The sequence below is a fragment of the Takifugu rubripes genome, chromosome 8 (genome assembly GCF_901000725.2).
Source record: "Takifugu rubripes chromosome 8, fTakRub1.2, whole genome shotgun sequence".
NCBI lineage: Eukaryota > Metazoa > Chordata > Actinopteri > Tetraodontiformes > Tetraodontidae > Takifugu > Takifugu rubripes.
The window spans coordinates 4,729,932-4,745,775 of record NC_042292.1 but is presented as its reverse complement, the minus strand read 5'-3'; the positions used below and the strand labels follow the sequence as shown (position 1 = coordinate 4,745,775).

At 44.5% G+C, this 15,844-nt stretch overlaps 2 protein-coding genes across 2 annotated transcripts; one reads left to right on the top strand and one right to left on the bottom strand.

Moving 5' to 3' along the window:
* Window positions 1–5,375: 5,375 nt before the first annotated feature.
* LOC101072920 (complement C1q-like protein 2) lies at window positions 5,376–7,199 on the bottom strand. The gene is made up of 2 exons (XM_003966466.2): window positions 6,392–7,199; window positions 5,376–6,240 (listed from the first exon to the last, which is right to left on the bottom strand). Exons 1-2 carry the CDS (start codon window positions 6,995–6,997, stop codon window positions 6,061–6,063), a joined length of 786 nt encoding a protein of 261 aa, XP_003966515.1. The 5' UTR covers window positions 6,998–7,199; the 3' UTR covers window positions 5,376–6,060.
* Window positions 7,200–10,601: 3,402 nt separating this feature from the next.
* On the top strand, window positions 10,602–15,836 carry LOC101061567 (STEAP family member 3, metalloreductase). The gene is made up of 6 exons (XM_003966499.3): window positions 10,602–10,680; window positions 11,248–11,481; window positions 12,103–12,369; window positions 12,476–13,003; window positions 13,584–13,748; window positions 14,653–15,836. Exons 2-6 carry the CDS (start codon window positions 11,254–11,256, stop codon window positions 14,914–14,916), a joined length of 1,452 nt encoding a protein of 483 aa, XP_003966548.2. The 5' UTR covers window positions 10,602–10,680; window positions 11,248–11,253; the 3' UTR covers window positions 14,917–15,836.
* The last annotated feature ends 8 nt before the right edge of the window (window positions 15,837–15,844 follow it).

Here is a 15,844-nt window from a genome sequence, read left to right as displayed (position 1 = left end):
CTTTTTGTTTTATTCTGTATTGTTTTTATTTATTTGATTATGAATTATTTAATTAATGTTATTTAGGACATTTACATCTTGTTTTCTCTCCCCATAAAACAAGGGTTTAAAAAAACAGATATAAAATGAAATGTATAAACCCAGTTGTGTAAAAGACCAGTTTAGTAAACAGGCTGTAGTAAAGTCCCCTGAAAGGTGTGTGCAATAAATAATGCAATTAAATCAAGACCATCATATCACCATGAAGCGGAACATTGCAATATTGATTTTCTCCACTAGAGGTCAGTGAAAGCCTTATCATTTAGATTCCGTATGATAAGCTGGGAAGTCTCGAGTAACTCCAGTCATGGTGACGTCATCTGTCACCAAATATATTTAAAGTGTAACTATCCCTCAGTGTAACTACTTGCAGCCCAAACTGGTGTTTGACCACCATGCACGTGATAAAGGACCTCTCTGTGGGAGTATTAGACACTCCGTGCTTAATACTAAGCACTAATACTGAGAGAGTAACTCATGATCAGCTCATAGCTTAAGTGTGTGTTTATACTTTTTGTGTTTATGATTTTCAATTATTTGAAATTTCCAGCCTCAAAGCCTGTCAAACATAGGGAGGTAGCTACAGTCAGATCCAGCTCAACATCAACAGATGGTCGAATCTTGAGCTGAATTTCAAACTGTCGATATTGAGACACTGATAATTTATGAATTTATGAGCAGGAAACTATGTTGACGGGAGACAAGTATCCAAAACTCTAAAAGTCAGCAACTTCCTGCCCTTCAAATATTGAAATTGCAGTCGTGTGCAGAGATGTTCTGAACCTCGATAAATGTTCAGAGGTTCTGCTCTTCTTCCTCTCCTTTTCCCCTGTGTGTGTGAGTGTGTGAGTGTGTGTGAGTGTGTGTGCACTATTTCCAAGGTCCAGGCTTTGTACAGTAATAATACATGAAGGGCTCTTCTTCCTCATCCATTAATCAGGAGGATGACTGAGGTAAAGGACGTCTGATCTTTGGCCTTCACACACACACACCCTCTTTCACCTGTCATCAATAATTGAATGGATATTAATGCAGATAAATAATTAAGCTTCAGGCCATCTCTGAGTCCTAATGAGAGCGGGGCGACAGATTGCCCCTCGCTCTTATTACATCTCGCTGAGAAGTTTGTGAAAGCCGACGATGAAGATAAATGAGGCCCATCTTCTAATTGGCAAATGGAATTGAAGCAGACATGTTCCTTCTGCTAACAAAATCAACTATGGCTGCCATGTTTCCTACAGTAGCTGCGTTAGAGGTTTTTAAAGCTCTTACCCTCCCACATGGACAAAATTTTTAAATGCAGCTCTGTAGATCTTTAACCTGAACACTTGACACCAATTAGCTGGTGCAACAGTGTCCATCTCAGAGGGGGGCTTGGGTCCATTATAGCATGTTAAATCTGTTATAGTCACAGTTTTGACAAATATATTTTGTCTTAAAGTTGTGATTCTTTTAAGCACGCTAACACTTCAACGTTAAATCTTAACTGTTAGGTCAGTATAACAGGTCTGCTGACCGTTAATGAGGATTTTAGTGAGTTTTAACGGCCTCTGGTGGTTAGAATTAGAATAACAAGCATTGGCCACCAGTGATGTCCATTCCAGGCTTCTGCAGAAACCTGGAGGTGCAGTGTGGAGGACCTGTGTCAGTGTGTGGCTGTATCTGCAGCAGGAACTATGCCAACTTTAATATATTCACATTTCACATGCAGTAAAAAGATGTTATTCCAAATTTTACAGACTGCACCTGTAAAGCAGAACAAGCTGACCTCACAGGGATGTGCTGATCCACACGATCCAGAGAGTGCAGCACTTATTAGTGGACGGGTGTGCATGCTAATATTGAGTACTAATACTAATTCTATAAGCAAAGTGAGGCCTGTCCTTGCAACTTTAAAGGACTGTTTAAGGGCTGGAATTGGGTTTAGATTGTGTTTCGAGCTGGGGAATGCATCAAGTCTATGAAAAGTCTATGAAAGTCCTCACAAAGATAGAAGTATAAGGCTTTGTCTGTGTGTGCGTGCGTGCGTGCGCGCGTTCATGCACTCATCAGTCATTGTGCTTTGGGCCACTTTAACCTTTCGGTTGCCTCTCGGAGGATCGTCACTCTGCCATCAGAGGGGAGATGAAACATGCAGCCTCACTGGTTTTGTTCCAATAAAAGTTGCCTGCTCCGATGACTTATTTCTTTAACCTTTACTCCCCTGTAGTCCACAAATGACAGATTGCATGACGACCCCGACTTCTGAAAGACCTCCCATGGGCTGATGTGATAAATTAATGATATCACCATTGGATTTCAAAGCGGGCAGAGGGCAGCCATTTTAGTTTGAGTAATACAAAGGGAATGTTCTAAAGACGTCTGAATAATTGGTTATTAAGCTGCATACTTTAAGGCATTAAGGACATTTTATCCTGGAAGTTGCAACCCTATTCGCTAAACAAGCTAAACCCAGTGTTCAACCAACCGTGGGGTGCGTTCATCCGTCTTCTCTGACTTTTTTGGTTTGCTTAAATCACAAAGAGGCTTTCAGAAGTGCACGTCTTCATTTGTTTCCCCCGTTTGGTTGATTAAACCACAGCTGATGCGTGATTTCGAAGCTCAGACCGACAGATCCAGAGTCGACCCCGAGCTGAGTCATGTGGCCCAGCGGCCGAGTCGCAACAAGAAATCTCATTAATCTCTTTTGTGTTTAGGTTTCACATTTGTAAGTGTTTCTTCCTATTTGCCATCACGTGATGGTGATGACAATTAAATCTTGTCTTTACTTTAGGATAAACAATTCGGGGTTGACCACTTCACAACAATTAATGTACCAGTAATGTTAATTATTATTTATTTAAGAGTCTAAAAAACCCCATTACAACCTGCAGAACAGGTATGATGAATGTGATACTGCTACAAAAGAGGTCAAGCTCCAGCTGCAGGAAAAGGGGCATCATCTCTTGTTTTTTTGTTGTTTTAAAAATGAAACTGGATGTCTTAGTTCAAATGGTCACAATCACTGTGATTCAGTTCTCTTGCTGTCACAGACCAGTTTAGATTAGCTTAGCCTCATGAAAGCCTTCTGGTTTCCTCCTTTCTCAGGAAAACCTGGGATAACGCTTGGGATTCTTTCCATCCCAGTGGGATGCTTTGGAATCTAAAACTGAATCACATGTTTTGACTTGTATCGAATAATCACTTCCACTTATATTTGACTGTTTAATCAAAGCACATTTTACACATTTTACTTTCGAGACCTATTGTTGCTGCAGCCTGACAGATTGTCTCTCACTCAGAAATCCTTCATTGTCGCAAATCCCCACATTTTACTAGCAAAGTGAGGACATGTAATGGATGTCAGGATGTGTGTGCGTGCTGCTAAATGCTGCTCATTCACAAGGCCGCTGCAAAGTCGTCTCAGCTTTGAGGTAATGGAGTCAGCCGGAGAATCACTTGTACATTGCCGATTATGAAGTACAACGACTGTTAGCCTGGCTTACACTGCTAACCTCATATAGGATCTCATCAGGTCTTTTTTATCATCTGTGATCTGTTGGAAAAATCTGCAGGAGTAAAAGAGAGAACTCTTCTGCATCAATGAAAATATCCCCACCCCCAGAGGGGGACATGTTTGCTTCACAGCGTGCTAATATTTGTTTTAATATCACTGCTAAAATGAGTTTAACACAATTTCTGTGAAGGGTGGTGTGTAAACATCTGTTTCCTGTGAGCTCCTGAGGGGTTAGCCTGGTGTAAAAACTAGACACAATCTTAATTAAAGCATGCGGCAAGATTTGATGGAATGTTTGCGAATCTGGATGAGATAATTAAAAGTGACGCAGGCAGCACCTTCCTCTAGATGCTAAGGACAAGAGATTAAAGCCACACATATGAGTTTCACCAGTGATGAAAGCAGCAAATGTTCTGTCAAATCATCTTTATTTCAGTATGAGAACGGAGACCCATGAGGAGTGCGACCTCTGCAGCGTGGACCCACCACACTCTAAATTGCTCTACTGACATCATCTGCCCCACATTTGACTCATTTGGAACATCACTTTGATCCCAAACCCCCATTATCCGCATCAAATTTCCCAATAATGCTGTGACACCGTATGATTTGAATTTGGGGCCATCGGCATACCCTCAAAGGGTCCCCAGCACCGAATATTTGGCTGTAAAAACACTGGCAGGTGCAGCCTACTTTCTTTTAATTGCTACGTCCTAACCTTTGACCTTCAGGGGCCCGCTGTCTGTTGCAGTACGGATCCATGAATTGATCATTTATACACAGCCATCACTAAGCAGCAGCTCACATAGTTCACTGTGCAAAGGATCAAAGGTCAGAACAGAAATGAAGATGGACAATATGTTGCAGGCCAAGAGCCAAGCCTTAAACCAGGGGTGGGGAACCCCCGGCCTCCGGGCCGTATACGGCCTACGAGACCATTTCTACCGGCCCGCAACGCAATAAGATTTTTATATTTTATATGTGCACTTATACAGTGGGACCGTTCGCTAAACTCCGCGAGCTGCGAGTAGCAGCGGTAGCGTATTTTTGCCTTTCGTCTCCTGAAATTTCTTTCGTAACAAGAGGAAATATTTTCCCGTTTTCTGAGATAAAATAGACAGTTATGTTATGTCCGAGTCAAGGTCAGGGTCAGTGAACACAGCATGTGATGTACGTAGAGGGCTGGACTGATTGACACGGACAGATGAGTTTGGATAAAATTAACGCTCTTCGTCGGCGTTTGGAGGCTCAACAAGCAGCTTTCACACGACCATGTACCGACAGAGAGAATATTACGCGTGCAAGTTTTGTGGTGAGTGAATTAATAGCCACGAAGCTGAAACCTCACGCCGAAGGAGAGTTCGTGAACGTGCCTCGTAGCCGCCGCTGAGGCGCTCGCGCCGGACAAAGTAAAATTGTTTCAAAGCGTGAATTTTTTTCATTTTTAACTATTGAACTAAGACATATATTGTTATGATTCCAGTGGCTATCGGTATGTTTTTTATGGTCAAGGAATCTAAATATGTAGTCAAAGTATATGTGGGACTAATATTTATGGTGGAAATCACAATATGCCAGGAATTGTTGCGCTCCGAGTGCTTTCTAGTTGTTATTATTATTGTCTTTATCTTTCTTTCTTCATTTATTTTCTTGATTATCTTGTTGTATTGCAGTTTTTGTGAGTAGAGGCCTCGCCTTTTTTTATTATGTATGATCATGAAAACATATTTTACTTGTTTGTCATTTTATTCTATTTTTTTGGTGATTTTATATGCATGTGTGCTAAATAAATAATTCAAACTCAAATGCAGTAATCATGAGACTTAGTAACACAGTGGTTATAGAAATTTTTTTTGTCTTTTTTTTGCATCCCTAGGTATGTGTTCATAATAGTATGGCCCTCGGAGGACTTTATATGGCCCTCGATATGAAAAAGGTTCCCCACCCCTGCCTTAAACCTTTGGGATAATTGGCGTTCCTGCTGTCTACCACTAGGGGCAGGAGTATTTAGAGTCACAGCGCTGCGTAACGGAGCATCAACTTCAACACAGCTGCACAGGGGGACGGGGCTGAAAGCAGCGACGTGTGTGACGTTGCAACACGGTGAAAGTCGGGGAATCTGTTTCCTGTTCTTAATTCTTGTTAAACAACAAGTTGGGTTCCCAAGTATGCCCCTCTGCAGACCATCTGAATCCCCTTAGTGGCCTCGCAGGTTCTCCACATTGCTTATTGCCCCCCCCCCCCCCGACACACACACTGCTAATTTCACATGCACCACCTCTTTTCAGCTTCTGATTCATTCCCCTATTACTACTTTAAACCAAAAGAGCTTTTCCAGCTCAGAACATTTCCAACCCAGACCTGGAACACTTGGTTGAGCAGCCTGATGACAGTAGAGCAGCAAATGAAACACAGATCACACAAACCTATACAGCTGCAGAAGCAAGTCTTTAAGCCAGGACATACAGACTCGTGACAAAAACGGTCCCGGGTGGTGAATTCTGTCCGCCTGTCCTCCGTCGTGGTTAGTCGGGGTACAGGATGAAGCCGGAGAAGGTGCTGTACTTGTTGTTGTTGCCTCCGTGCGCTTTGCCGCCGTCCAGTTTGACGTAGATCTCGTCCCCGGAGTTCAGGTGCAGCACGGCGCTGTTGCTGGCGTAGTCGTAGTTCTGGTCAGCATCCTGAGCAATGGCGCTGGCCCGCACCTGCAAGAGGAACAATTTATTTATAAACGTATTTATAAACGTGACGCACGTTTGCCCAAATGACCGGAAATATCATTTGCATCAATGCATTATTATTGTTGTGTGTGTTCTTTAAGAATGAACCAGTGGTCTGTGTGTTTTTTCTTATTACCTGTCCGTTTTTGCACAGGTCGGCCCACATGCTGGTTCCGTCTCCCCCGCGCATCAGCACATGGTAGGTGAAGAAATAGATCCCGGACACCTGGCAGGTGAACTTGCCCGTGCTCGGGTCGTAGTGGTTCCCCAAGTTTGTGATCACGTCGTCGAACCTTAACACTTCGTATCCCTCGTGCGGATTCTTCAGGCCGACGTAAAACGCGATCCTGTAATTGTTTAAGGTTCCGTTAAAGCCGTCCGCGTCACTGTTACCCCCCGCAGCCCCACTTAACGAAGTGAAAGAGAACTTTCCGCCGCCGCCTGGCTCTCCTGGTGGCCCCCTGGGACCAGGTGGTCCGGGTAACCCTGGAGGACCCCTGGAGCCCGGTTTACCCGGCCGTCCTGGCTCCCCGCGGGTACCTTGCGCCATGGGCGGCTGCGGTAGGGCAGCCGCGCCATCGGCGTGTTGGATGACCTCCATAGTTGTGGCGCCTCCTGGCTTGGTGGTGTAGGGGTCGCAAACCATCCGGCAGGTTCCCATCATCTCATAGTAATGGCCAGAGATGGGGGGGGTGCGGAGCAGCAGCAGCGGGACAACGATGGCCAGAACTAACAGAACCATCCCGACGAAGCACACCAGAACGATCAGCGGCCACTTACTCCGCGCTGTTTGAGGCTCAGATGGCGACAGAAGATCCGTGGGGGCTTTCTGGTGGGGGGGAGAGTCTCAGAGAAGAGGGGACCTTCAGCAGGACTGAAGCCAGAGAAGAGCTGCTTCATCCGAGCTGCCTCTGTCCTCTGTGCGCACCGGGCTGTCCGCGGACAGCTGCAGACAGCTGTGAAAGTCAGAGGATGACACCGGAAACAGAGGCTCACACTTTCAAAATTAAAGCAGCGCTTTCGTGGAACGCTGCATTAAAACAAAACACCATGACAATATTTTTCACAGAAGACATTGACGTATTTCTCGGTTATTATATGATATATTTCCTCAAACCTAAAGCCGACGTTCTTCACAAAATCAGTAAAAATGATGCACGCACACTGTCAGTGACTTTTATTACTTTAAAAAAATTAACGGGAAGACTTATTTCAGTGTAGGGTTAACTTGACAAGAGGAGCGCGTAAACCTGCGCGTAAAGCTTGTCTCCAAACCTTCCCAAAAATGGCAACAGGTAAAATGAGGGGCGCAACGGAGCACAAATTATATCCGCTAACTATATAAACCATGAATACAAAATTATTACTTCATTTATTTGTTTGAATTGTATTTTTACAGACGCTTCAACAGTAATATTATTCATCAATGCAGATATATTTTATTTACAGACGGGAGCAACTGCCGTCATTTGTTACTCCAGGAATGTGAAATCCACCTTGATAAACACAACAGGGTCAAAATCAGGTTCCGGTTTTAAATCACTGCATGCTAACTATGGGAGTGCTGTGAGGGGTCCATTCAAAGTCAAAAGCAATGGCCGAAGGCAGGGCTGTGACCTCGAACGATGAAATACATCGGTCCGTCGACAGAGGGGAGGGAGGAAGAAGAGCAGGTCGGGGTGAGGCAGAAATGGAGCAGTCTGCATTCCATACATGCAGCTCTCATTGATTCAGAAAAACAAACTGATTTCATTTTCTTCCCTGCAAGTTAAAATTCTGATTTTGTAAGAATCTTTTCATCACTGCTTTCTTCTAAATACCTCTTGTGTCTAGTCACGTGACCACAGCTGCTCAATTATATATCATAGCATTACTCAATGGGGTTTGAAGAGCTGTAAAGAATTTTTAAAATTGACTAATTGAGTTTGCCCTTAATGTTAAAATTGTCCCTGAAAAATCTGTAATGGGGTGGTAGGAAGATGTACAAGCGCCTGAAATTGGAACTCAGGCCTCACCTTCACAACAAGGCTTTAGATCGATGTCTGATTTGGAGAAATCTTCAGAGGCCAAAGACGAGGCTTAACTGAAGCCTCCACAGTTACGCTGCAGAGGGCCCCCGCCACACCATCACACACCCCCCCCCCCCCCCTCCTCCTCCAGTAATTTCCACTTGTAGTCAGCTCAGCTTTAACTCCGACTGAGCCGCCGGTATCTGGAGATGAGAGCCAGGCGGAGATGGAATGGAGATTGAAATCGCAGGATGAGACGTCTCGATTTTAAATGCTCAGCAGTAGAATAAACCCCAGAACAAACGCAGAAGCGTGCAGAACGGGAAATATCATGTTCCCTGAATCCTTCTACATGGCTGCAGAGAGTGACCTTTACTCAGAATTAGTACTGTGAACTGTAACTTTGGGCGACAGTGAGTCGTGCACCGCAGAAGTGTCCACATTATTTATTGCAGCTGCTGAGATTATAGACTTTGAATCATGCTCCACAAGTGCTGAATAAGCAGAATGAATCATTTACCCATTTGGATTGTTTCACTGGGCATGTCAGATGTGAACACTTTTACTGCTTTATGTGTAAAACAGCTAGCAGCGTCTGTTTCTGTGTGGGGTCGTGTCGCGCGTGTGTCTGCCTTATAGAAAAGTGGTATTGCCTGTCCTTCCGAATTAGTAACATGGGCTGTAAAACATCACAGGGCTTTGCTGTATCTGCTGTAATCTGTTCGAGAAGCAATAACGCAGCGGCGGGCTCCTGCGACGTCAGCTGCTGTCGCGGTGTGTGACCTGAATGTCTGACGAAGGGCACCGACGACACCTTGATGCTGAAATAAATGTCTTCCTCTGTACGACATCATGGCATTGATGCCTTGTTAGATGTTAACTGCTCTGACCACCTCAAGCTAACTGTTCATGACCATGTCTTCATCTGTCTTTCATAATACCTCCCATCCAACCTATTTACGTGTTGTAAATTATGATATTATGGGCTTAATGTCAGAAAATTTGGCTGACTTTTTGGAAAGAAATATGCTTTGAGTCACTTTTTTTTCATGCTCAGAGTTGCAGATGTAACTTCTCATGATCTGATATTTATTTTTAAAATACACTTGCGTCCGAGGCCAAAATGAATAGACAATTTATTTTTAAGGGGAGCAAAAGATCCTGATGGCTCATTATGGGTAACAACACAATGACAGGGAAGATTAATGGGTTAGCACACTGGGATACATCGCTAATCGATAGCTATGAATAAAAAATCATTTCAAAATCAGAAAAGCATGTCAAGGACTGTGACCTGAAGCACTGTAACTGAACTGAGGCCCTTGAGGGAGTGAAAGAAGGTGGTGTGCATGCACTGTGGTGACACGATGCGGCACTACTGACCCCAGGGTTTCAACCTTTGCAAGTGGCAAAGGCAGATATGATGAAGTCATGTTGACAGCGTGTAACCTGCGGTCAGACATCTTTTGGACATGTTTTTGCTTTTGCTTTTTTATTCTAATCCCAAGGCCACCCTATCAGATACTTGTTCTCCAGCAGCAGCCAGTGTGTAGCAAAGTAGAAACATTGATGATGTTAACATTAATCTTTCACCAAACCAGAAACGTGAAGGTTTTACAGTTATGTTGGAATCTCTTTTGAGACACATCTACAACTAAATGCTAATCTAAATATGATAGACAATGGGGGATAATGTACGCATTATAAAATTAGCATTTAAATGGAATCACAATAGAAATGGGAAAAAAATGTTGTCAACTCTTCAACTTGTGCAAGCTGATGTCTGAAGCTGACTACCAATACACACAACAGTAGAAAAGCTTAAGAGGCTAATATTCACCTTGACAAGGTCAGGTCTTTATCACCAATCAGAGTAGCTGATATAGAACATTGGCCTGCATTATTAACATATGCTCTAATTAATGTGAATAATATCACACCATTACACACGATGATGCACTCAGCGGACATATTAAAGGCTATGTTTTCACTTTACTTTATATATGTCAGGATTCAAATATTGTCTTATTAGACAGACACATAATTAATAAAAGTGTGCATCGCTTAAAATGTCCATAGATATAAAACACAAGTTGACAAAACGTATTACCAGTAAACGTCTTTAAAGATCAGAAGCCAGTTTGATATTGATGCTTCAAGACTTTTCCTACAGCGGAACTCTGGATGACTTTAATTCTTCCTGTTCTGCTGTCCAGGAAGATTGAAATTGACTCATATATTTCACTAAAACCACAGTTTTATGCAGCGTTTTACGACGTTTGTCTCGGCAGCTCCTATCTGCAGCACACACGTGGGGCGTGGCCAGGGCGTGGGGGCGTGGCCAGGGCGGCACGTTGGCGCCTACGTCACCTTATCAGGAAAAACACACTGTCGAAGGAGGAGGCGAGAGCGCGAGGTAGGTTTCCGATGATATTAGTGAAAATATCCACCCAGGAAGTTCTTTTTCAACTCGAAATCACTCGGACAATAAACTTGTCGCCTCGGACATGTCTTGTGAGATCGACGGCGTCGGCTTGTGTTGTAATTAGCTGGTTTGAAAGTTAACACGAGTTCGATCAAGGACAACGAGCGAGGTGGCTGCGTCCCGCTGCTGTGTGGAGACGCGCTCCTCTGGTTAAACTCCTGGTGCACTTTAAACGATGAATACCGTCAAGGCTGCTAATAGCTTAGGCGTCCTTTGGTTTAATAAAGGTGCGGGTGAACGAAAACGTGCCTAGTTTCATTTTCGTGACATTTACATGATTTTAGTGAAACCCCTCAGGCCCTAGGTGATCTCTTTAGTTATTGTTGGGTGCACTTTGGACATGTCAGCTGAGGCACATTTAAATCCTCTCCTTCAGAAAAGTCATTTAAATAAAACAGAAGGATGAATTATGTAGGTTATGAGCGTACCATTATATGTTCCACTTTAGCTGCATGCGTAAGAAACTAAATGCTGCACACATCTTTGTGATTTGTGAAGAATATTATGCCTGACGACATGGCGAGGCCTTTAATCCGGGGCCGTGGGGAAGGGAGAGGCTCCAGGTGCCTTGAGGCTTCCATGTGTGACCCCGACGCTCCAGTCATCGGCATCATGGGCACCGGCGACTTCTCCCGCTCATTAGCAAGAAGACTGGTGGCCTCGGGTTACCAAGTCGTGGTGGGGAGTCGGAACCCGAAATGCTTCATCGCTCTGTTCCCTGAAGAGGTCGAGGTAAAACTCAATGACACCGACATCAGCAGTCACACTCATCGCGTAATGAGTGTTGTTATTTCACGCTGTGGTGATAATTATCTACTTACAAGCGTAATAACTGTTGCTGTCATCCTGAACAGATGCCACGCAGATCTTAACAGCAAGTGTCAGTCAGAGCGCTTTAAGCTCTCCAACACACATTTCCCTGTGGACTCAGAGGATGTGCTCGTAAAGAGCCCAGACATAAACTCAAAGAGGCAATTCACTATTAACATAAAAGTGTGTGTCATACAGCTTAGCAGAAATAATTCTACAAATTAATTATGGTGATTTGTTCCTTGGTGACCCGCTGGAGAGGCTAAAAACGCTCTTTTTTTCTCTGTCATGTCCTGGCTTGTGAGCCTCTGAGCTCCTTTAGATGCCCGCTGGTTTCTGCTTCATATTTTGCATCTTGCTGTTTCCCCACAGTTGTTTTGAAACACTGCTGAGTGATGCTCTGTGCGCCAGAGATCTGCAGGCTGGATCTCTGGGCATGATCTCGTGTTTTTTTTTAACTTCCACAAAGATAGATCTCGTTCTTAAGGCGCTGGCATGCAAATGTTTGAGCTTCTCTATTATTATAATGCATTTTGCCCTCAGGTGACTTCACAGATGGAAGCAGCCAGCCAGGCAGACCTGGTCTTTGTGGCCATTTTCCCTGAGCACCACTCCACTCTGGTTGAACTGAAGCCAGCACTGGCTGGAAAGACGTTGATCGACGTGAGCAACGGCATCAGGATCAACCTGGACGGGCCTTCGAACGCTGAGCTCCTGGCTGACATGTTTCCAGAGAGCTCTGTGGTCAAAGGCTTCAACACCATATCGGCTTGGACCCTCCAGGTGGGCCCACGAGACGGAAGCCGGCAGGTAGGATTCATCACCCCCCCCCCCCCCCCCCACCCCACCCCCACTCCCCAGTTGTGATCCGTGCACAGGAGGATGGAAGTGGCTGATTTTTGGTTTTATTCTGCAGGTATTCTTGTGCAGCAACAGCAGCAGCGCCAAGAGCTCAGTCACTCAGCTCTGCAGACAAATGGGCTTCGTCCCTGTCGACATGGGCCCCCTCTCCTCCTCTCTGGAGATCGAAAACCTCCCCCTCTATCTGTTTCCCTCGTGGCGCGTCCCGGTCATCTGCACCCTTGGCCTGTTCATCATCTTCTACCTGTACAACTTCATCCACGACGTCCTCCATCCCTTTGTGACATCGGGGAAGAATCTTTTCTACAAGATGCCCATCGAGGTGGTCAATGTCACGCTCCCCTCTGTGGCCTTGGTGATGCTCTCGCTGGTATACCTGCCTGGTTTGCTTGCTGCCTGTCTCCAGCTTTGGTTAGGCACAAAGTACAAGCGCTTCCCTGACCGGCTGGACCGTTGGCTCACGAGGAGGAAGCAGCTTGGGCTGTGCAGCTTCCTGTGTGCCACTTTACACGCCGTCTACAGTCTGTGTCTCCCCATGAGGAAATCTGCCCGTTTCAAACTGGTCAATATGGCTTTTAAACAGGTATTTCAATATTAGATATATTTGTATTCTGATATTACCCCATTGTTCGTCTATTTTTAATTGATTCGCATTTATACTGATATATTTTACTCCGCCAAAAGCTGACAGAATATCCTGCCTTTGTAGAAAAAAAAAAGTCACCTCATCTGTAACATTTTCTGACATTTCAGAAAACAGATAATTATTAACACTGTCATTCCTGAAAGAAATTCGTAGATTTGAGGCGTCTGAATGAGTGCAGCAAATGCGCGTGTGTTTGAATTGTCAGGACTGTGACGGGATCAATCAATTCAGAGCGATCCACAATGAAAGCAGCTTTAGTCGCAGGCCTGCAAGTCGATGTTGTGAAAAATGAGTATTGAAAGAGTATTCAGAGATGATGTGTACTGATGCTCCGCTGACACATGCCTGCAGAATTCCTGGAGTTAGTCGGGTCGGCACGTTACATCAACTATTTCATATTGTAATAGATAATAGACTTTAAAACAACAAAAAAATCAGTGCCAAAGATATTTGAAAATCTGAAATTCTAAAAGGAGCGACTCATTTGAAGTGATTTCCGGTTATTGGTGTTTTCTAGGTGAAGGAGGGCGTGGAGGATTCCTGGGTGGACGCGGAGGTGTGGAGGATGGAGCTGTACCTCTCTGTGGGCATCATGGCCCTCGGACTGCTGTCTTTGCTGGCCATCACATCACTGCCCTCTGTGGCCAACACTGTCAACTGGAGGGAGTTCAGCTTCATACAAGTACGCAAACACAAACAGACAGGCGACCGTGTGCTCTAAAGAGGTTTCACTTTTGTTCGAACGCGTGGCGCGGATTAATGCAGGATGACGGCTGGAGATTGACGGTGATGTCACTTCCAGTTCTTCACAGGCTGACGTGCTGCGTAGTCCATGTGTGTCTCCTGCGCGCTTCCACACGCACAACGACACTTGCGCAGCTGCTCCAGATTTGCTGTTAAACTGGGGCTGTGACAAGGCCATTAGGAGTGTTGTGACTCAGTGCTCACACACACTTTCTTGTCTTAGCTCTATTTCTGCAAGTCTCTTGTTCAGTCGTTCTGTTGCTTTTTATTCCAGTGGCTCTCAGATTTTTCATGTGGACAATCAGAGTTGTGAGGCCCACATCCGACGGGATGCAGTCTCTCAGCTGTGAGACGTCACAGGGAAGCGTTGGGAATGATTGGTTTTATTTTCCCCCTAGTCTGTTTATTCTGATGCAGCGTGAAGGTTGTAAATATTGAATGATTACGCCTCGGATTCCTTTCAGATTCTCTTAAAACTTTTGAAATTCCACTGAAAGATATTTTTCTCAATGTAAAGTAGTAACATATTCATCAGGATGCACTTTGCTATAAGTAAGTTGATGAAATTAAGCTTCTTTTAATTCCAGTCAACCTTGGGATGTTTTATTTAATTAGGGGGCCCTGTGGGCACATATACGCACTTGCACACCATGTACGCACACACACACACGGTGGTATGGTTCAGTCAGCAGTAGAGGGTCAGTGTGTGACCTGGGGCTCTGTGCTGACCTGCTGTGAACTTAAAGGGGAACAATCTGGGTCAGATTGTTGGAGGACTGGTTGACTCTAGCTGTTCTGTTGTCTCTGCTTCCACATGCAAACCTTTCTTTTTCTCCCCACAGTCCACACTGGGTTACTGCGCCTTGGCCATGGCCACTCTCCACACGCTGTTATTCGGATGGAACCGTGCCTTCGACGCTTCCCAGTACCATTTTTACATGCCCCCCACTTTTGCGTTGGTCCTGATCCTCCCGCTCATCGTGCTGCTGGGCCGCCTGGTTCTTCTCCTGCCCTGCATGTCCAGAGAGCTCAGAAAGATCCGCCGCGGCTGGGAGAAGACCCGACACATCCGCTTCACTTTTCCGGAGGTGGTCAGCCACGTGTGAGAGTAGCAGCGGTGCAGGAGTGAACACTCTGTTGTGTTCTTGGTGGATCATCTCAAATCCAAGAATTACCGATGTGAAGAATTACTGATGTGGGCTCCCAAATGAGATCATTAAGATTTTTGCACTATGCATCATCTTTAATTTATGTTGAAACTGAATTGTTTTGTCATCAGTAATGAGCAGATGCACTTGCTTCCAGATGTACTTATTTGTTTTGCTTTTCCTGCTAAAATTGCCAACAGCCAGCGGAGTTTGACTTTTTTCAAGATGCTAAAAAAGGACCGAACCGCCTGTTTTGTTTTTAGAGGCATAGATCACCTCAAAATATCAAAGTGTCAGAAATGACCAACACACGTCAGTGGCAGTGAGCAGTCCATGAGAGAGCTCTTGAGTGCTACAAATGGCATCGCAGTGTTCATTTGGATGCAATGTTCCATTTCATTTTAGTTTTACACTGAGTAACACTTGACTCTTTAGTTCTTGTTTAGATTTTGCCACTGACAAATGTGTTCTGCTGTAAGAATGAAAGGTAAAACATAGAATATTTGATGTTTGCGCACTTGTTTTCCCCCCTGAGGCCTACAAGGTCTGCTTTAACACAAAATAACCTGGTATGTAAAAAAAAAAGGAAGGAAGGAAAAATATATATTTTTTACAATCAATGTATTTTTTAGTCTGTTACATTTGTGCTGAAATTCTAACGTGCCAATCGGAAACTTGTAGGTACAGAAGAGTAACTAAAGAGACAAAATACATTTGGATGTGCTTATTTTTGGATTGTTTTACCTGTTGCAGCCTGGTGCTATGGTAATCAGACATAGCATCCTCTCCTGCTGCTTTTTCTTTGCATCTTTTTCAATCTGGTCTGCGTTTATAAAATCTAAATTGTGTACCATAAAGTCTTGCTTTCTGTTCATTCTCCCGCGCC

Excerpts from the sequence above, each read along its gene's own strand:
- LOC101072920 (XM_003966466.2), bottom strand. The coding sequence starts at position 6,997 with ATGGTTCTGTTAGTTCTGGCCATCGTTGTCCCGCTGCTGCTGCTCCGC. Across the intron at positions 6,241-6,391 it reads ACCTGTGCAAAAACGGACAG|GTGCGGGCCAGCGCCATTGC; the intron begins GTAATAAGAAAA and ends TTCCTCTTGCAG.
- LOC101061567 (XM_003966499.3), top strand. The coding sequence starts at position 11,254 with ATGCCTGACGACATGGCGAGGCCTTTAATCCGGGGCCGTGGGGAAGGG. Across the intron at positions 12,370-12,475 it reads CACGAGACGGAAGCCGGCAG|GTATTCTTGTGCAGCAACAG; the intron begins GTAGGATTCATC and ends TTTATTCTGCAG. Across the intron at positions 13,004-13,583 it reads TCAATATGGCTTTTAAACAG|GTGAAGGAGGGCGTGGAGGA; the intron begins GTATTTCAATAT and ends GGTGTTTTCTAG.